The 22,347-nt window shown below is 35.0% G+C and overlaps 1 protein-coding gene across 1 annotated transcript; it reads left to right on the top strand.

Annotated features, from left to right (window-relative positions):
* The first annotated feature begins 14,841 nt into the window (after nt 1-14,841).
* On the top strand, nt 14,842-22,082 carry LOC149519034 (uncharacterized). The gene is given in 2 exon segments (XM_089758904.1): nt 14,842-18,419; nt 18,473-22,082. Coding segments are annotated over 2 exon segments (7,173 nt in total). The 5' UTR covers nt 14,842-14,855; the 3' UTR covers nt 22,082.
* The last annotated feature ends 265 nt before the right edge of the window (nt 22,083-22,347 follow it).

Genomic DNA, 22,347 nt, shown 5'->3' with positions numbered 1-22,347 from the left:
GTCAGAGTCAGAATGTGGCTGAAAGCCATTGGTTTTCCTGCTTAACCTCTATGAAAGCACTTTCTATGTGGTTACGCTTTTATTTCAACTCTTCATTTTTATGAGCCAACTTAGTATTATTTTTTTTAGCTTGTACCTATATGCATAACCTCTTTTGCTCCTATTGTAACTTTTTTAGCTCTTTTAGGGCATCGTCCCATTCTCTAACAACTTTCTAGGCCTTACTGTGTTCTTTGAAAATTCTATGGGCTTAGACCTCTAATATCTCTACTTTGTTTTACCATTGGTCTTTTTTTTCTTGCAGCTTCAAGACCTCTTATCTTAGTTTCTCTTATTTCATCTCATGCTCTAATTTGGAAAGCTTTTTCTTGGATTCTTGACCCACTGGTAAGTGATTATCCTAAGGGCCAAGTGCAATCTCTTGACCTCTCTTATTTCTTTAAAGCAAATCCCTTTGAGTAACTCGTTCAGTGAATAACTCTGGGCTTACTCTTTTGGGCTTCTTCTAGGCTTTAATCATGTTATCAATCTTTTGAAAGGTTTCGAGTTTCCTATATAAGCAGTCAAACTGGCTGAGCTTGTGGGTTATAGGAATAAACTATTCAACTCCATGCTACCTCTTTACCATTAATAAGGCATGACTTGTTAACCCCTATAGGCCTAGAATGAGACCTTTATCTCATCTTCACATTGGTATAGCATATGTTTTCTACCCATCTATAGAGCCAACCACCTTACCTAATTAGCTATGAGTTCTTGTAGCAAACATTTCCACTCCTTTTAAATTCTTGCCTCTAGCCAAGTACTTTGATAGAATTCTCTAATCGAACTCTGAAAATGGAGATAAAGTTTGGTAAAGACATTTTTCTTGCATTCAAAATGGCTCTTTATCCATACATATAATAAGGGTATGTAACCCATGAAATGTGCTTTGTCCATCTACCTATAAAAACTCAGGGATCTAATAGTTTCTACCAAGATAACTGGTGAAGTTTTGTAACCTCTTTCAATCTGCTCAAATAAATCCACCATTTTTATCTCAACGTGTCCTAAGACCTTAGGGAAAATGACCAACCCATATATGGCTAAAGTAAATGCATTCATTCCCTGATCATCATCTGAATGCTTGATAATGAAATCTTGGACGACCCCCCACAGAATACCTTTGTGATCACCTTTCTCTCGAATGTATGAATCTATACTCTTTTTTCCCACCCTTAGCATCTGACTCAGTTTTTTGTAACTCTTTGATTTATGTTTCTTCATGTATATTCTGTCTGGATACAATAGATGCATACCCATCAGAGTTGAGTATTCCTTAATTTTTGATACTAGATCGACCTCATTAAAGATGAAACACCAATAGGAGGGATCCTAAAATTGTACCATCACTATGATAAATAAATAGTCAACCTCTATTGATAAGAAATATGCTATATGTCCAAACTTCTCACAAAAAGCCTCTTGCCTTGAAGGGTCCACACCATTCCATATGTCTGATAAGCTTTTCAAGTTATTGTGCTTAAGAAGTAGGTAGACTTCTCTTGATAGTGTAGGGACATGACCAGGTGGCAAACAATCTCATTCTTCCAGCTGTCTCTTTTCTAATTCAATCTTCATTTCTATGAGAGAATCACATTTGAACAGGATGGATGAGGCGCAAACCTATCATTCTGTGGAATCCATGAGGATTTTTATTGAAATAGTTTTGAAGCAAGAATACTATACAATCTATGAACATGTTCATGAATGTGTGTAAAAATAAAAGAAGACAAAGAAATTAGTTAGTCATTTTAATATAGGGAAAACATAATAGTAAAGATAACAATATCACCTAAAATTTTAGATTATCTACAGAGGGTGGGAAATAAGGCTCTATCTACGGTTAGGCTTTTAGAGTCAACTATATATGGTTTGGGCCAGTTCTAAAAGATTCCTAAATTGTTCCCTACATCGCGGTCTATTATAGACTAGTAAGACACCCCAATCTTTATCCATTATAGATTTCAAGCAAAAATGGTTCAATCTAAATAGGAGTGTTTTATAGGCCTATGAGGAGACATGAAATCTCATGAGGGCATAGGTACTTCACTCCCTCCTAAAGGTAAAGCCTAGGTGGAAAGCTTATGTTATGCATATTCAAATGAATAATAGATATAATAAGTAGATATTTAGGCAAATATAAATACTGAATAATAGAGTAGATAAATAAACAATAATAAAACAGATATAAACAATGGAAATAGGTAATTTCAAATTTGTTAGACAAGGCCTGGATAACAAGAAATCTTTTATTAGCTTAACTCTCTAATAGGTCCCCAATAAAGTCACCAAGCTGTCATAATGTATAAATCTGTGGACCTATTACTAGACTTAGGATAAAAAGGAGTCGTCACTAATCTTTTTTGATTAGGTGTGATTGGTCACTAAATTGAAGTTGATTTATAAAACAGAGGTTAGGTTTGGAAATCGATTATGTATGGAAAAGGTTGTAGCACCCCCAAAACGCCCATCCAAGGGATGGTACCAGTTTGATTTTGAATTATCCAAGCCTTACTCATTTTTATAATTTACCAAATAACTTATGAATTTTATTAGAACAGAAAATCCTTTTCAAAATTTTTGTTCATTTATTTATTATTTTGAAAACATTATTTTCAATTTTTTTCTTTTTTGAAGTATATTTTTCAAAAAAAAAATATCAGTGGCATAAGTAATCTTTTTATTCTTTACTTTTGGATTCGCTTGTTTTTTTTAAAAAATAATAATAATACTAAAATAAGAAATGGGTTAGAAACAAAATCAAATCAAATCAAAAAATAAAATAAAAATGAAAAAAGAAAAACATGTGATTAGGTCAAGTTAGGATACAGGTCAGCGCATGAGTCTTCGGGTCAATGCACGGATTATGGCTTACCAAAACGATGTCATTTCAAGCAGCTATATAAGCCAATTCTAATGCCCTTACTTCAGAATTCCTTCTGCCCTCATCTCTAGGTTAAGAAGCTTTACATTCTCTCTAGAAATTTTCGTCAAAAACTTCAATCGGGATCGAAAAACCCACTGATTTATGGGAAAGTTGCTAAAAAATTCAATCAAAAATTGCAAAACCACTAGTTTCTAGGAAGTTGGCTGGAATTTGATCAAAAAATTCAACTAGTCATTAAAAACTTTGTCGAAAAATTCAACCAAACCTAGAAAATTTTAGAAAAAATTGAAAAATTTTCAGAAAAATCCAGAAAAATTCCTAGATGGTTCTAAACCTTCCCTGAACCTTCTACAACCCTGAACTCACCCCAAAAACCTAAATTCACTCCCAAAATCACAAATTAACCCCAAAATCCTAAAACCAAATTCTAGAACCCTTTCTGCCCAAAATTTTTCCAAACTTCTTTCAATGATTTTCTCTCTATCTTTTTGTTTGTCTTTTGTGTGTTCTTGCTCTGCAGAATAGGTCTAATTGCAAGCAACCTAGGATCAATTCAAGAAACGGATAGAATCAATCACATGCTTGATTCCTGGGATTGCATTCTGTTCAAATGAGATTTTAGGCGCAAAATTTTAGAAGTATTAATTTGATTCTATGTTGACCCAAAAATATTACAATTCTAATCTTCATTCACGTGCAAATTGAGCAGAAAAAGAAAAAAAAATAATATAATTGGACAAGAATGGGTTGCAATGGGCCTAATTGGGCTTGACCAAAATGGACTCAGTTGGGCTCGAATAAAAATGAGTGTTTATAATAATTAAAAAATAAAAGTTGCATAAAAAAGGAAACATAGTAAATATTGACTTTCTTACTATAAAACAAAAAATTTTTACAAATTTCACCTACATTGGTGAAATTTGAAAAGAGAATTTGAGTACTCTAAAATTCTTCATTTAAATTTCAATAATTTTGATAATTTCAAATTTTATTTTGCCAAATAAAAACCTTCCTTGAAATTCATCGTCCAAATATTGATAGAATTTTACCTTGTTTTATTATAGGATAAATTTTGTTTTATATTTTAAAATATTTATTTTTACATATCTTAATATATGTTTATATCATTATAATCACATTTTGTTTATAACACTAATTATAAGAAAAAAATTAAATTAAAAATTGGACACATGAAAACGCTTTATGAAGTTCAAACAACTCTACTAATGCTAGCATGTTGAGTAACAGTCCTACATTTGTTCGTATTTTTGTGAGTTTTTCATAGTATCAACCGTGAAACAAATAAGTTAGAGGGTAAAGGATACAAAATTTAGAAGTGATTTTTTTACCAAATATATGATTTTTAATCCTAATTCTGGGCTTTTTAAAAAAATACAATATTCCAGAAAAAAAATGAATACAATATTTAATTTACCTTTCAACACTAACTTTTAACTTTGACAAACATATCCCTTGAATCTATTAAAATTAAATATTAAAAAAATATAAAATCTTTTGATGTAAGTTGATCTCTCTCTCTCTCTCTCTCTCTATATATATATATATATTTATATATATAATATTAAACCTCTTTTCCTTATTTCACTTGTCTCTCTCATCTTTTTAATTTATTAAAATCATTATTAAAAAAAGAGTATAAAATTTTTTTGTGTCAATTAATCCCTCTCTTTATATATATAGGAACGATAAATTTATATTAGTTTAAAACTAAAAAGTTTTACATTTTTTTAACTATTAATTCTAACAAATTTAAGAGATGGAAAGTAATGTGAAAAATAGAAAAAGTGAATTAATTTCATCTACTGGATTTATTAAAACCAATTGTTAGAAAATGTGTTAAATTTTTTTGTGTAATTGATCCATTTCTCTTTCTCTGTCTCTCCTCTCTTTCTCTCTCTCTCTCTCTCTCTCTCTCTCTCTCTCTCTATATATATATATATAAAATATAAAAAAGAGGAATCAACTTATTTATAAATAAAAATTCTAAATTATATTTAACTGTCCAAATTATTGTAATTTTTTACTCTATTTATTTTTATAAAAATTAAAATATCAACTGATTAAATTTCACACAAAATTTTAAGGCAGCCATCAAACACGACATCGAATCAAATTAATAAAATTGATCCAAGCTTTTCTTTATCTTTGTCTTCTTTGTTGAATTTTTATTTTTCATAAAACGCAAATAGATACCCTCGTGTTATTGGTTTCAGCTCTGAACAACAACAACTTGACTACATTATTTGAGACGGACAAAACCAACGTGAATAAATCAAAAGCTGTATATGTCACCCAAAGATTCCATGGGTAACTTCTTGATTTGGCAAATAGCAGATGGTGTTTTTCTCTTGCAATAATGTGAGAGTTTTAGACGAATTCTCATCGCAAACAAAAAATAAAATAAAAAATTTGAATTTACGTTTGGAAAAATTTTGTTTAAAAATTTTGAATTGTAATATATTTGCATGAAGGTGTTAAATTTAAGTGCACATTGTCTTGTGTATTTAAACTTTTACTTCCCAAACATTTCTCACAAAAATCAATTCCTAATTGATAAAGAGAGAATTATTTTTCTTATTAAATCGACTAATCCTTATGGTTATAATTATTTTTAATTGGAATATAACACTTATATATTTGATTTGGTTTTGTAGTTTGTTTCCTATGATTGATTTTTATCGTTTGGTTTGTAATTCATTTTCATTTTGTAGAAGGGTTTCCAACTTATTTTTGTATAAATAAATAAAGGTTAATTATCCTCAAAAAGTCAATGAATCTTTAACTTCAAAATACTAAAAAAATTCACGCTAAAAAAACTAATTAAAGCACAAATAAATTTACTTTAAGAGGGTAGGGTGCCTATCAAGAATTCAGCTGATCTACACTATTTTATTGATTCTACTTCATAATTAAAACGCAAATAACTGATCAAAAGTATGATTTCGTCTGACTATTTTTTTAATAGGGTCGTGAAACTATTTTATTTATTGATATATATTATATTATATATACAATATAATCAAAATGTTAAACCTAGAAGATTAATTATATTTTCATTTATTAATTTCCTTGTCATGCTAATCTAATATTAACTTTATTGGTATTATACAGATGAACATAAACAGATATTTTCTATGAAACAACTTAAAAAAAATTGTTCGCGGCAACTCGGATATGCGAATATTCATCGTAACACCTCTACAGTATTTTCGTATGGAAGGTAGAGGACAAAATAGTATAAATGAGAGTATTGATGCCTTCAAAGTTAGCCATTCACATTTTCAAGCACAGGTAGCTATCAGCCCATCACATCAAAAATTATTGTTGGTTTTAGCCCTGACTGTTGTATCCAGACATGGTCCATTCATCTTCTGACACTATCTTTTTTTGGATGAATTGTAGCATTTATTGTAATTAAGAAGAGACGACAAAATCTGAAAAGAAAATAAATTCAAATCCTATAAGATTTTGGCCGGATGGATAAATTCAAATCCTATAAATTCAAATCTCACCTATAAAATTTAATTTTGATTGACTATTTTATTCGGAGATGGTACATCCATCTTCTGGCATTATCTTTTTTTTTTTTTATGAATTCTAGCATTTACAGCAATTAAGAAGAGACGACAACCACAAAAATCTGAAACGAAAATAAAATTCAAATTCTATAAGATTTTGGCTGGATGGATAAGATATATAGCTCACCCACAAAATTTAAATTAGATTTTTGAAATAAATTGTAGTTTTATTTACGTTTTGATTAAATTTGTTTTAAATTAAAACATTATTGAAGATTTTAAAGAAAAATATGATATTATGATTATAAAAAATAAATTTAAATTTAAATTATTTGCTTAAATAAAACAATAAATGTACATTTTATAAAAAAATTTTAATTTAAATTTTATGCCTGAATATATCCGTCCAACCATCCAAAATCTTTACGGATTTGAATTTATTTACTCGTCAGACTCTGTGTCTGTCTTCTTAATATTGCAAATGTAAAGTGTTCACGCTGTTGACAGCGAAAACCAAATAATAGTGTCGTTTGATGTGGCGGGTTGGTTGCTACGTGTGCTTTGAAATGTGAATGAGTCATTGACTGATTGTGAAAAGCATTAATTACTCATTTGGACCGTTTTATCTTCTGCCTCCGTACGATAATATTGGACTGTCACGAACAAAGTTTTTTGATGTTGATTAATCGAAAAAATTTGTTTTTTTTTCACATAAAATAATTTTTCATATGTATTAAAGTTATATTCGATTAGCATGGAAAGGAAATTAATAAACGAAAATATAATTATTTTTCTTATTTTAAAATTTTGATTATATTGTATATACATCAATGAATAAAATTGTTACACCAGTCCATCTAAAAAAAAGTAGTTATAGACCAAATCATTTTAAAAATCATTAATTATTTATGTTTTAATTATAAAAGTAGAATCAATGAAATGGTATTTTAATGAGCCAAACTCTTGATATGCACTCTACCCCCATAAAATTATAAAATTATTTGTGTTTTATTAATTAATTTTTTTTTAGACAGAATTCTTAAATATTTGAAGTTAAAGATATATTAATTTTTTAGGATAATTATTGTAGACATCGATTTTATCCGGATCTATTGTTTTAATAATAATAATAATAATATTTTTAATAAAAAAATTATTAATAAACAAAAAAAAGTAAACAAACAAAAGAAACAGAATAAGACAGAAGTCAGGGAGTTGGTACGGCGTCGCTGTCGCCAGCCCCCGACCAACTACTCTACCAGCCTCCCGATCAGCCTCCCGACCAGCCACCCTACAGCCACCAACCAACTACCCTACAGCCACCTAGATCCCCTTAATTGTAGCCTTTAAAAATCTCCAGCCATTTCCCCTTCAAGCTAGAGAAAAAGCTGGCTGAAATCCCCTTCAATCTCCCTCTGAAATCCCTATTCAACCCCAAACAGACCCCCTTTCCTACGCGTAAAAAACTCAATTTCACGTAAACCCCCCAAAGCACCCAAACCGAAAATAGATCTACACAAAAAAACAACACAGTCTTCCTTGTAGGGAGGAACCCAACGCTGAAGCTACCTGTAAAAGCAAAAAAAGTTGCATCAATATTGTTTCAACAAAACAAACAAAATTTTTTTTTTGAAAACAGAAACTTTGAGCCCTGATCTACGTTGATCGGGGCTGTTTTCGGTGAAAAAGAGACCGGATCTAGAAAGAGGGTGTCTCGAGGAGTTTTCGTGACCTTCTGACAATTTTTCGATCACCGATGACCACCGCCGACAGTGGACCAGGCGGCGGCCGACACGTGATCCGACGGCCGGACGGCGACCGACCGAACCCCTCCCCCAGAGCCCTCTTTCTTTCTCTCATTTTTTTTTTTGAAAATAGAACCAAATGAACAAAAAAAAATTTTCAAGTTTTTTATAGAAAACATTAAAAGCAAAATGACGTCGTTTTGGGCATAGGGCCAAAACAACGCCGTTTCAGCCAAGGAGGATCCGCGCTCAACCCGCGACCCTACCCAGGGTTCGCGCACCCGACTCGCGACCCGCTTCTTTCATCAGCTCTGACCGGTCTGACTGAACCGGATCGAATCGCCCAGACCAAACCGAACCGATACCGAACCGCTGAACCAACCAGACCGAGCCGAACCGTCGGACCGAATTGGACGTTGACCGGATTGTTGATCGGTCCGGTTCAGGTAAAAAAAATTTTTTTTTGAATTTTTCTTATTTTTTATATATTATTTTATTAATATTTATGCATATTAAAATATCTATATTTGTTAGACTAATTGATGAAATTATGGTTAATTTTTTTTATGTAATTATGTTAATAAACTTTAAAAACAATAATATAAAAATAAATTTAATAATAATACTAAACTAATAAAAAATAAGAGAAAAAGAAATTTTTATCCGACGATGATATTCAAAGGTATTCCGAGTAGTGATTCCTACGAAAATCTCTAAGTGAGAAGTTTTTTTTAAGTACTACCAGCGTATTGGAGTATTTATGAAAAATTTTTAATACAGTAAAAAAATTTTTTTTAAGTAATAAATAAAAATTGATTAATAAATTAAAAATATAAGTAATAAAAATAGGAAGAAAAGAAATTTAATCCAGTGATGGGATTCTAAAAGTATTCCGAGTATAGATGCTTTAAGAAATCTCTAGGTGAGAAGATTTTTTGTAAAATATTACCAGCGTATTGGAATATTTATAGAAAATCTCCAATATAATTAAATTCTTTTTTCTTCAAAATTTTAATTAAAATTAAAAAATTAATAAAATAATTAATAAAATTTTTGAATGAGAATAAAATGTGTGCATAAACATGAAAATATTTTGCATGGCATGCATGACATAATTTCTTACGAAAAGTAAATTTAGACCTCCAAAGATGAGATTCTAAAAGTATTCCGAGTAGAGATGCTTTAAAAAATCTCTAGGTGAGAAAGAGTTCTTTTAATGTTACCAACGTACTGGAACATTTTTGTAGATACCGATTTTGTCCGGGTCTACCATTTTATTAATAAACAAAACAAAAAAACAAAATAAACAAACAAAAGAAACAGAATAAGATAGAAGTCAGGGAGTTGGTACGGCGCCGCTGTCGCCAGCCCCCGACCAACTACCCTACCAGCCCCCCGACCAGCCTCCCGACCAGTCACCCTACAGCCACCAACCAACTACCTTACAGAAACCTAGATTCCCCTAATTGAAGCCTTTAAAAATCTCCAGCCATTTCCTTTTCGAAAAGGAAAAAAGAAAAAAAAGAGCTGGCTGAAATCCCCTTCAATCTCCCTCTGGAATCCCCATTCAACCCCAGACAGACCCCATTCCTACGCATAAAAAACTCAGTTTCACGCAACCCCCCAAAGCACCCAAACCGAAAACAGATCTACACAAAACAAAAAAAAACAACACAGTCCTCCCCGCAGGGAGGAACCCAGCGCCGAAGCTACCTGCAAAAGCAAAGAAAATTGCATCAATCTTGTTTCAACAAAACAAACGAAAAAAGTCTTGAAAACAGAAACTTTGAACCTCGATCTACGCTGATCGGGGCTGCTTCCGGTGAAAAGGAGACCGGATCTGGAAAGAGGGCATCTCGAGGAGTCTTCGTGACCTTCTAACCATTTTCCGATCACCGACGACCACCGCCGACGGTGGACCAGGCGGCGGCCGACAAGGCGATCCGACGGCCGGACGGCGATCGGTCGAACCCCTCCCCCAGAGCTCTCTCTCTCGTTTTTTTTTCTGAAAACAGGACCAAATGAACAAAAAAAAATTTTCAAGTTATTTATAGAAAAAATTAAAAGCAAAACGACGTCGTTTTGGGCATAGGGCCAAAACGACACCGTTTCAGCTAAGGAGGATCCGCGCGTCCACCCGCGACCCGACCCTGGGTCCGCGCACCCGACCCGCGACCCGTTTCCTTCATCAGCATCTGACCGGTCTGACTGGACCAGAACCGAACCACCCAGACCGAACCGAACCGGAACCGAACCGCCCAGACCGAACCGAACCGGAACCGAACCGCCCAGACCGAACCGAACCGGTACTGGACCGTCCAGACCGAACCGAATCGTCGAACCAAACCGGGCGTTGACCGGACCGTTGACCGGTCCGGTTCAGGTAAAAATTTTTTTTTATTTTTTACTTTTTATTTTATTAATATTTATGTATGTTAAAATGTTTATATTTGTTAAACTAATTGATGAAATTGTAGTTAAATTTTTTTATTTTTAAGATAAACTTTAAAAACAATTATATAAAAATAAATTTAATAATAATACTAAAGTGATAAAAAATGAAAGAAAAGAAAATTTTTATCCGACGATGAGATTTAAAGGTATTCCGAGTAGTGATGCCTACGAAATCTCTAGGTGAGAAGATTTTTTTAAATACTACCAGCGTATTGGAGTATTTATAAAAAAAATTTTCAATACAGTAAAGATTTTCTTTTTTAAGAATAATAAATAAAAATTGATGAATATATTAAAAATATAAGTAATAAAATAGGAAGAAAAAAATTTAATCCAATGATGAGATTCTAAAAGTATTCCGAGTAGAGATGCTTTAAGAAATCTCTAGGTGAGAAAGAATTCTTTTAATGTTACCAACGTACTGGAACATTTTAAGAATTATTTCAATAAAAAGGTTTTAATTTATTTTTCTCGAGAATAAGTTTTTTTAACATGACATTTTCTTACGAAAAATAAATTCGAGCCTCCAAAGATGAGATTCTAAAAGTATTCCGAGTAGAGATGCTTTAAGAAATCTCTAGGTGAGAAAGAATTCTTTTAATGTTACCAACGTACTGGAACATTTTAAGAATTATTTCAATAAAAAGGTTTTGATTTATTTTCTCGAGAATAATTTTTAATAAATAAAAATCAAGAAAATTTTTTTTTTAATATTGAAAATAAGACTGTTTGTATTAAAATCAAAGGATAACACGTTGTTAATTGGTACCGTTTTTAACGGGCGTTGTGGGGGTGCTAATCCTTCCTCACGCGTAACCGACTCCCGAACTCAGACTGTTTCGCAGATCGTAAAATTATCTTTTTAATAAATTTTAATTAATTTTAAGATTTCATTAAAAAGGTATGTTTTAATAGGTGGCCAATCGCACCTAGCCAAAAAAGATTGGTGGCGACTCCGTTTTTTTTATTTCGTTTCCAAATTCGTCGGGCGGACGCAAAACCGTTACGACAGCTTGGCGACTCCACTGGGGATGCATTTTGTTTTTGAGAGTCAAGCCAAAATTAACTACTTGTTATCCTTAAATTTTGATTTAAATAGTCTTAATCAAATTCTTAATTTTTTATTCTTCATTTTTAGTAAAACAAAACAAAACCAAACAAATCAAAAATAAAAAGCAAAAAAATTCACACACATTTCTCTTATTATGCCTCTTATGTTTTATTTTTTGTATATATATTGCTTTCAATAAATTAGGATATATTTGCACACAATGGCACGATGCATCTCATACATGAGCTCTATACCCGGGCTTCGTCCTTTATAGAAGGAAGTAAAGTACCTATTGCTCTCGTGAGGTGATAACCTCCGTAATGGCAAGCGAAATACTTCCACTCGAATTGAACCCTTTCCGTTAGTAGCCTGTAATGGGTGAGGATCGGGATGCCTTACTAGTCCAATATGGACGACAGTGAGGAACAATTTGGGAACCTTTAGACCCTGTCAATCCAAACCCAGCATATAATAAGCCTAGGAAACCAGCCTTATGTAGAGCTCCATCCACTTTCTTGTAAAAAATATCCAAGAATAAAAGTTGTGTATAATACAAAACAAAACAAAACAAACAAAAAAATCTCTAAAAAAAAAAAAAACAATTTTTTTTTAAAATCACATCCTCACACTAACTCAATTTTGTTACATTAATCATATCATACAGTTTTGCATCGAGATATTTGCTCAAGGACATTTCTCCCGAGAAGTTTTCATGGATCCCATAGAACTACAGATTTGCTCATCCTCAGTCAGTGTGCCATGTGAGTCGTATAATGAAGTACATGTTTGGTCGAAAGAGGCTCAACAAAAGAACGGAGATTGTTTGCATACCAGTTATATGTCTGAGTTACCCGAAAAAGTGCATTTAGATCTCACACAGAATGATTTAAAAGAGTTAGCTGCTATCTGGGGTCAGTTAAGTGAAGGAAGAAAAGAAAGCTTTTGCAAAAAGTATGGGCAGATTGCATCTCTCATTTCAGTAGTGGTTGATGAACAGCTGGTCAAAGCAGCTATACAGTTTTGGGATCCATCCTATAGATGCTTCACTTTTAATCAGGAAGATTTGGTGCCAACCATCGAGGAGTATTCGATTTTGCTCGGGATAGAATTACAATGTCCAGATAAAGTATTTACCCGAAAGCCAAAATCAGGTTATCGTAAAAAGTTAGCCAAGCTTATGGAGGTTAAAGTAGAAACCATTGATTCCTTTGTGAAGTCTAAAGGTAAACATCTCGGCATTCGTTGGGACTTTCTTCGAAATTTCATTCAGGAGCATTTGGATAATGATCAAGGTATGGATGTGTTTGCTCTAGCATTGTATGGCATGGTAATCTTTCCAAAGACTTTGGGTTACATTGAGATAACTGTGGTAGACTTTTTCGAGCAAATTAAAACCCAAACAATTAATCCCGCTCCAGCAGTCCTAGCCGAAACCATCAGGTCATTGAATTTTTGTCGACGAAATGGGAAAGGTCGATTCATAGGATGTGCATCTCTATTATACGTATGGGTCAGAAGTCATTTCAAATGTGGGAAAAGTGCATTTTCGAAACCATATCTTCGAAATAAAGCACCACTCGAAGAGTTTTGCAAAAGCCAATGGCCGACATTAAAGACTAAGGAAGAATGGGTCCTTTTCTTACGAAGGATTACTGGGGATGAAATCGAATGGATGGTGCCTTGGATGCCTCGTGTGCCCTTGTTGTATCGTGGAGGAAATGAGCCATGGATTCCGTTATTAGGGCTATGGGGTGTTGTAAGTTATGCTCCATTGATGGCACTTAGGCAATTTGGTGCAAAACAGTTTGTTCCTGCTACTCATGGCCTGGTCCAAGTAGAATTCATTTATGGGGAATCAAATCCATCAAGAACTTCGGAGCAGTTGATCCAAGCATGGAAGAGAACACAAAGAATGAGGTTAGGGCCTCTCATCGATAAAGTCACTTCTGATTATCAGATTTGGAAAGCAATGCGGCCTAGAGACATAGTACTCCCTCCTGATGATAGCTCATATCAATTGGTTAATCTTTCAGAAGAGGTGCAATTATCAGAAGTTGAGCTTGTTAAGAAAGAATTAGAAGCTGAAAAAGAAGAAATAAGAAGAGAAAATTTGAGACTTCATGAAAAAGTAGGGCAATTAAGATATGAAGCGGAGATACAAGGGAGCATATTAGAAAAAGTCATAAAAGAGCGAGATTTGGCTAATAGTGACTTGAAAGATCTACATCAAGAAAATAAGAGGTTACTAGTTACCAAGTCTTACCTTGGCCGACAACGTGAAATGGATAAGCTCCGAGAGGGAATAAACCAATGGAAGGGCAAAGCTCAAGAAAAGCAAGAGGAGACCACCAGAATTTCTCAAGAATGTCAGAATTGGAAGGGATTATACTCTACAACCTCAGCAAGATTGGTGGAATGCCAAAATGAAAAGAAAAGATTAAAAGTCATGCTCGCAGAAGAAAGAAAAAAGCACTTCGAAGTATTGAATGAAAAAGAATCGCTTCACCAAGTGATCCAAGGGTTAGAGCTACAACTGCAAGACCACAAAAGTCATATTTCAGCAATGATAGATGAGTGGCATAGAAGGGAAAAAGATTGGATCTTCACATGTGATTCAGAAAGGGATGCTCATATGAGATGGAAGGCAGAAAGTTTAGGGAGGCAACAGTACATAAAGCACTTGACTAATCAAGTTTGCAAGGCAGTGAGGAAAGCATGGGAGATGGTTGAAAAGGTAGAAGCATTAAGAAGAGAAGTCAATCCCATAGGAGAATATGGACAGTGCCTAGTGAACTTTCTAGATGAGGTGAAGGACCATTATGAGCAAGTCAAATGCTTTTATGGATATAACTCTAGGATGATAAATCCTATGTAAAAAAGTTGTATGAGATCAATAAAAATTTCTAATGTTGAAATTCGTTCAAGAACAAATATCTCTCACTTGCATTCATGCATCATATACATCATTTTTCATAAAGTAAAATTTTTAACACATAGCATTCTAATTTTATTTTTTTCTTTTCTTTTTCAAAATAAAAAAATTTTGTGGTAATAAAGGTTCAAGAATAGCTCGCCCATCAAAAATTTCGGCCCAACCTACTCGTCATTCATACAATACCAGGACACAGACAAGAATCATGGAGCAAGAACAGGCCAGTCGATTTGAGAGAATTGAAAAAGCTCAAGAAGAACTAAAAGGAGATCTTAGTATAATAATGGATATGCTCAAGAAACTTGACAAAGGAAAAACAGTGGAAGAAAATCCTAGCTTTCAAGAACAATCGCCAGATATGGTAGATCCTGTCTATCCTCCAGGGTTTGAGCCACGACTGAACCAACCTTCACAAGGAACTAGAGTACCAATTTTTACTCCTGGTGGATATCCTAATCCTTATCCAGGAATGACATCCACACCTGCTCCAGGACAATTTCAGAATTTTGTTAATCCCATTATGATGGAAAAACCACCTGAGCCAATCTTAGTTCCTGATTTAGATGATCCCAAGAAAAGAGAAAAGCTAGGGATGCAGACACCTGAAAAAGTAGAAGATACCAGTGCCCGGGAGAAGATGAAGATATTGGAGGAAAGGCTTAGGGCTGTAGAGGGAATGAATTTTTATGGCTCCACAGATGCAGCTGATCTTTGTTTAGTTCCAGATGTGGTAATTCCACCTAAATTCAAGGTCCCTGAATTTGAAAAATATGATGGTACAAAATGCCCAATGACCCATATCACCATGTATTGTCGAAAGATGACAGCATATGCTCGAGATGAGAAGTTGTTAATGCACATATTTCAAGATAGTCTTACGGGTTCTGCAGCTAGGTGGTATGTCCAGCTAGATAGGACTCATATTCGTTCTTGGCAAGAGCTTACAAAGGCATTCCTTACACAATATCGGCATGTCACGGATATGGTTCCAGATCGTCTGTCTCTTCAAAGCATGGAAAAGAAAGTAACTGAAAACTTTAAGGAGTATGCACAAAGATGGAGAGACGTGGCTGCACAAGTTCAACCCCCTCTCACTGAGAAAGAAACAACTGTTTTATTTGTGAATACCTTGAAAGCACCGTATTATGAAAGATTGATAGGTAATGCAACCAAGAATTTTGTCGATATGGTGATATCCGGTGAGATCATTGAAAATGCCATAAAAAATGGTAAGCTCGATGCGGGAGAGACAAGTGGAATAAAGAAAGGTGGAGCTCCTAGAAAGAAGGAGAATGAAGCTCCAGCAGTGAACTATATGGGGCAACAATTCAGAGGTTTCACACCTTATCCTACACCAGTATACCAGACCCATTACCCTTCTGTAAACCATGTTACATCCATCCCTCATTCACATCAACCATACCAGTCATTACCACAACCAGCTTATTCACCTCATTTTCAACCATCCTTTCGAACACCCACTTATTCCTATAACTGTCCTGTTGTACCTACAAGACCAGATTGGAGACCTAATAGTAGTCCACGAGCCCCAAGAAATATCCAAGAAAAATTCACTTTCGATCCCATTCCCATGACATATACAGATCTGTATCCTCAACTTGTTGAGAAACATCTGCTTGCTCCTGTTATCATTGAACCTATGAAACCTCCGTTTCCCAAATGGTATGACCCCAATGCACATTGTGATTATCATTATGGGAATCCAGGTCATTCCACTGAGAACTGTACTGCTTTGAAGCGTAAAGTGCAGGGGTTAATCAATGAAGGAGTATTAAATTTTGATACCAGCCAACAAAGGACTCCAAATGTCAATGGAAACCCTCTACCAAATCATACCAAACCATCAATAAATGCTTTGATTGATGGGCAAACAAGTTATGTGAAAAGAAGAATAGAGGAGGTCAAAACTCCTATGGCTAAGGTGTTCGAAGTATTGGTCAAAACTGACATGTTGAAGCCAATAGAACCTCAAAATTACTCTGAAATGATAAACTCAATTGAAAGCTGCACTTATCACAGAGATGTTCTGGGGCATTATATCGAGAATTGTCACCAATTTCGTCAAGAGGTGCAAAAATTGATGGATGAAGGTCGAATAGAGTTTTACCAAGAGAGAGAAGAGTTGGTGAAAGTGTCTACCATTGATTCAAAGAATAAGTTTGGGCGTAGACCAGTAACTATCTATTATGATGAGAAGCCAACATCGAAGCTAGAAAAACTCGTCTCTCGACCAGTGGTGACAATTAAAGTTCCTGCCCCTTTTTCATATCAGAATGATAAAGCAGTACCTTGGAAGTACGATTATGGTGTCGTAGTCAACCCAGATACTGCTAATATAACGGGTGTAGGAGGCATAACCCGAAGTGGCAGGTGCTATACCCTAGAGGCTCTAGAAAAAGCTAGAAAGGAGAAAGCCAAGGTAGGGGAAGAAAATGAAAGTCAGAGTGATCTTGATGCAACACCAGAAAAAGAATGTCAGAAGCCAGTATCTGAGAGTGAAGCAGGTGAATTTTTGAAGCTAATAAAACATAGTGAGTATAGCGTGGTAGAACAGCTTAACAAGATGCCAGCTAGAATTTCGCTATTGTCATTATTGCTCAATTCAGAGTCACACCGTAATGCTTTACTGAAGGTGCTAAATCAAGCATATGTGTCTCACAATGCTTCTGTTGAATATGTGGAACAGCTTGTTGGTAATCTGACGATTTCAAACTATATCTCTTTCAATGATGAAGAGATTCCTCCTGAGGGTAGAGGAAGTATCAGGGCTCTTCACATTACTGTGAAATGTAAAAGTCATATAATGGCTAAGGTTTTGATTGATAATGGCTCATCCATCAATGTTATGCCTACGGCTACTCTGGCAAAACTCCCTGTTGATGGATCTTATATGAAATCTAGTCATATGATAGTGAGAGCTTTTGATGGAACCAGAAGAGAAGTGTTGGGAGATATAGAAGTGCCACTGCAGATTGGCCCATGTACTTTCAATGTGAAATTTCAAGTCATGGACATCTCTCCTTCATATAGTTGTTTATTGGGTAGACCGTGGATCCATATGGCAGGTGCTGTCCCATCCTCATTACATCAAAAAGTCAAATTCATTGTTGAAGGGAAGCTAACATGTGTGGCAGGAGAAGAAGATTTATTGGTAACTCAACCGATAAATACTCCTTATGTGGAATCGGCAGATGAAGCTTTAGAATGCTCTTATAGATCTTTCGAGATTACCAATGCAACATATATAGCTGAAGGATCTAAATTGTATTCGCCACACTTATCTACGACTACTAAAATGGTAGTCAGACAGCTTACCAAGATGGGATGGCAACCTGAAGCCGGACTTGAGAAGAACCTGCAAGGAATCACGAAGCCATCGGCCATATATGAAAAGAGAGACAGGTTTGGCTTGGGATATAAGCCAACAAGAGGGGATAAAGTAAGAATGGGGAATGAGAAAAGATATAAGAGGATAGCTAATCTTAAGGGATATGAACCAGAGTCAGAACCCATAGTCATTCCATATCTCTATGATTCTTTTCACTCGGGAGGATACATTTATTCAGATTTACCGGGAGCCTCAAGTGCAGGATTCATGGAAAAATTTTCAGAGCTGGCCATTCAAATGGTGGATGGAGAAAAGAAGAGTCGAAGTGAAGAGCTGTTCGTGTACCCTTGTCCTTCAGATTTTGAGCTGGATAATTGGAAAGTTACGGAGCTGCCTATTGTTTTTAAAGCTTTGGAAAAGTAATGTGAAACTTTAAATCCCTAATTACTTTCTACGAGTATTAGGAGATCTTTTATGGTGTGTTTATGTTTGTCATTTTAATAAAAGACTTAGAAGATGCATCCACATTTCTTCTATTATCTTCATTTTACCTTTCATTCTTTTCTTTCCTACATTTTCTTGCCATTCCATTTTTGTGTGCCAATATTTTCTTCATATTACCCTTTTGCAGGGTCCCAAACAATGAACATGAAGATAATCATGGCAATAATCTCGGATTTGATTTTGAAAATTTAATTCATGTTGATGAACTTGATAATGAGGAAGATTCAGATAACTACACACTGCCTCTTGATTTGTTAAAATTAATAGAACATGAAGATAAGCCAATTGAACCCCACCAAGAAATTACTGAATCAGTAAATTTGGGAGATGGTGAGAATAAAAGGGAGGTCAAAATTGGTACATCTTTTTTACCAGTTGAAAGAAAGAAGCTAGAAGAGTTACTCCGAGAATATGTAGATGTGTTCGCGTGGACTTACCAGGATATGCCAGGACTCAGCACTGATATTGTAGAGCACAAGTTACCTTTAAAACCAGGATGTAAGCCGATGCAGTAAAAGCTAAGGCGCATGAAACCAGAGATGCTACTGAAAATTAAAGAGGAAGTGAAGAAACAATTCGATGCTGGATTTTTAGAAGTGGCAAAATATCCTGAATGGGTAGCCAACATAGTGCCAGTTCCTAAGAAGGATGGAAAAGTGAGAATGTGTGTCGATTATCGAGATCTAAATAGAGCAAGTCCCAAGGATAACTTTCCTTTACCTCACATCGATACTCTAGTGGATAATACTGCTAGGCACTTCACATTTTCCTTTATGGATGGTTTCTCAGGCTATAATCAGATCAAGATGGCTCAAGATGATATGGAGAAAACTACATTTGTGACCATGTGGGGAACATTCTGTTACAAAGTCATGCCTTTTGGGTTGAAAAATGCTGGTGCTACTTATCAAAGAGCAATGGTGACTCTTTTTCATGACATGATGCATAAAGAGATAGAAGTGTATGTGGATGATATGATTGTAAAATCTCGTGAAGGAGAGGATCATATAGTCAATCTCAAAAAGCTGTTCGACAGGTTGAGAAGATTTCAGTTGAAGTTGAATCCTGCCAAATGTACATTTGGAGCCAAATCAGGAAAACTATTAGGCTTTGTAGTCAGTGAAAAAGGAATCGAAGTGGACCCGGATAAGATACAAGCCATCCAAAACTTATCTCCTCCTCATACTTCAAAAGAAGTGCGAGGCTTCTTAGGGAGATTAAATTATATTGCTCGCTTCATCTCTCAACTCACTTATAAGTGTGATCCTATTTTCAAGCTTCTCAGAAAACATGATCCTGGAGAATGGAATGATGAGTGCCAAGAAGCTTTTGATAAGATCAAAGAATACTTGTCAAATCCACCTGTGTTGGTGCCACCAATGCCAAGAAAACCTTTGATTTTGTACTTAACAGTGCATAAAAATTCAATGGGATGTGTGCTGGGGCAAAGAGATGAAACTGATAAGAAAGAACGAGCAATTTACTAGTTGAGTAAGAAGTTCACTGATTATGAGTCAAAGTATTCACCATTAGAGAAAATGTGTTGTGCATTAACCTGGACAGCTCGAAGGCTTAGACAATACATGCTTTATCACACTACTTGGCTCATAGCAAAACTGGATCCTATTAAGTATATCTTCGAAAAGCCCTCATTGACAGGAAGAATAGCACGGTGGCAAGTTATGCTTTCAGAATATGATATCATTTATGTGGCTCAAAAAGCTATTAAAGGGAGTGCAATAGCTGAATTCCTTGCTGATCGTGCAGCCGAAGATTATGAGCCAATGAAATTAGATTTTCCTGATGAGGATGTGATGGCCATTGAAGAAAATAAACCTGTTGAAAAATCATGGAGGATGTATTTTGATGGAGCTGCTAATGCTTTGGGTCATGGTATTGGGGCAATTTTGATATCTCCTGATGGACATTATTACCCCATCACAGCCAGATTAAATTTTAATTGCACAAACAATGTGGCTGAATATGAGGCCTGTGTTATGGGTCTACAAGCAGCAATTGAAAAAAAGATCAAAGTGTTAGATGTGTTTGGAGATTCAGCTTTAGTCATCTATCAGTTACGAGGTGAATGGGAGACAAGAGACTCTAAGCTGATTCAGTACCATAAATATATCTCTGAGTTGGTTAAGCAATTTAAAGAAGTTCAATTTGAGCATCTACCTAGAGAGGAAAACCAAATTGCTGATGCACTGGCTACTCTAGCTGCAATGATCAAAATAGATGCAAATACTGAAATCCAACCCATCAAGCTGGATGTGAAAGATGTTCCAGCACATTGCTCAGGTGTTGAAAAAGAAATTGATGGGAAGCCATGGTATCATGATATCATGCAATACATTAAAAACCAGCAATACCCAGAACATGCAACTGAAAATGATAAGAGGACTATCAGAAGATTGGCTATGAGTTTCTTCATTGATGGAGATATCCTTTACAAAAGAGGTCGAGATCAAGTGCTCTTAAGATGTGTAAATGCAGCTGAAGCAAAAAAGATTATTGAAGAAGTGCATGATGGAGTTTGTGGGGCACATGCAAATAGTCATATGATGGCTAGACAAATTATGAGGGCTGGCTATTATTGGTTGACAATAGAGAGAGACTGTATTGATTATGCTAAGAGATGTCATAAATGTCAGATTTATGCTGACAAGATTCATGCTCCGCCATCAACATTACATGTTCTAGTTCCACCTTGGCCGTTCTCTATGTGGGGCATGGATGTTATTGGTCCCATCACTCCAAAAGCTTCGAATGGGCATAGATTCATTTTTGTAATTATTGATTACTTCACCAAATGGGTAGAAGCTGCATCATATGCTAGCGTGACCCGATCTGTGGTATGTAAGTTCATGAAAAGAGAGATAATATGCAGATATGGACTTCCGGAGACAATTATTTCTGATAATGCCAAAAACTTGAACAACAAAATGATGAATGAAGTATGCACTCAGTTCAAGATCCGTCATCGTAATTCGGCACCATATCGTCCGAAGATGAATGGGGCAGTGGAGGCTGCGAACAAGAATATCAAAAGAATCCTGGAGAAAACGACTGAAACTTACAAAGATTGGCATGAGAAATTGCCTTTTGCCTTGCATGCTTATAGAACATCAGTCAGAACGTCTACTGGAGCCACACCGTTCTCTTTGGTATATGGTATGGAAGCTGTACTACCAGTCGAAGTGGAAATTCCCTCACTTAGAGTCTTGATGGAGGTAGAGTTAGAGGAAGCAGAATGGGTTCGAAATCGCTACGAGCAGTTAAACCTCATCGAAGAGAAAAGATTGTCAGCACTTTGTCATGGTCAATTATATCAAAAGAGGATGATGAGAGCACATGATAAGAAAACTCATCCCCGTTGCTTTAAGGAAGGAGACTTAGTGCTAAAAAGAATCCTTCCAAATCAACATGATAATCGGGGAAAATGGACACCAAATTGGGAAGGCCCGTATGTGGTGAAAAAGGCCTTTTCTGGTGGGGCATTGATTTTGGCAGAAATGGACAGAGGTGATTTGCCTACCCCAATAAATTCAGATGTTGTGAAGAAATATTTTGCTTAAAAAAAAAAAAAAAAAAAGAAAAAAATGATGACTTATCTAAGCTGAAAACCTGAAAAAGCGGCTTGGATGTGAAATAAAAGCATCATAAAAAAAAAAAAGAGAGAGAGATCCCACAATGCAGGGGCAAGTGTAGTTTGACGAACTCTGAATGATCAAAGAAATCATCTGATTTAGTTTTAGAGAAAGAATCTGAGAATATTTTGTTCATGATTATCTTATGATCATTCTTTTGACACCTTTGTTTTAACTCAAACACTTTGACATGC

This window comes from Durio zibethinus, chromosome 4, assembly GCF_047325235.1.
Source record: "Durio zibethinus cultivar Kanyao isolate XHJ-2024 chromosome 4, ASM4732523v1, whole genome shotgun sequence".
NCBI lineage: Eukaryota > Viridiplantae > Streptophyta > Magnoliopsida > Malvales > Malvaceae > Durio > Durio zibethinus.
Note: the sequence above shows the minus strand (reverse complement) of the source record. Positions and strands in the feature narration are given on the sequence as shown.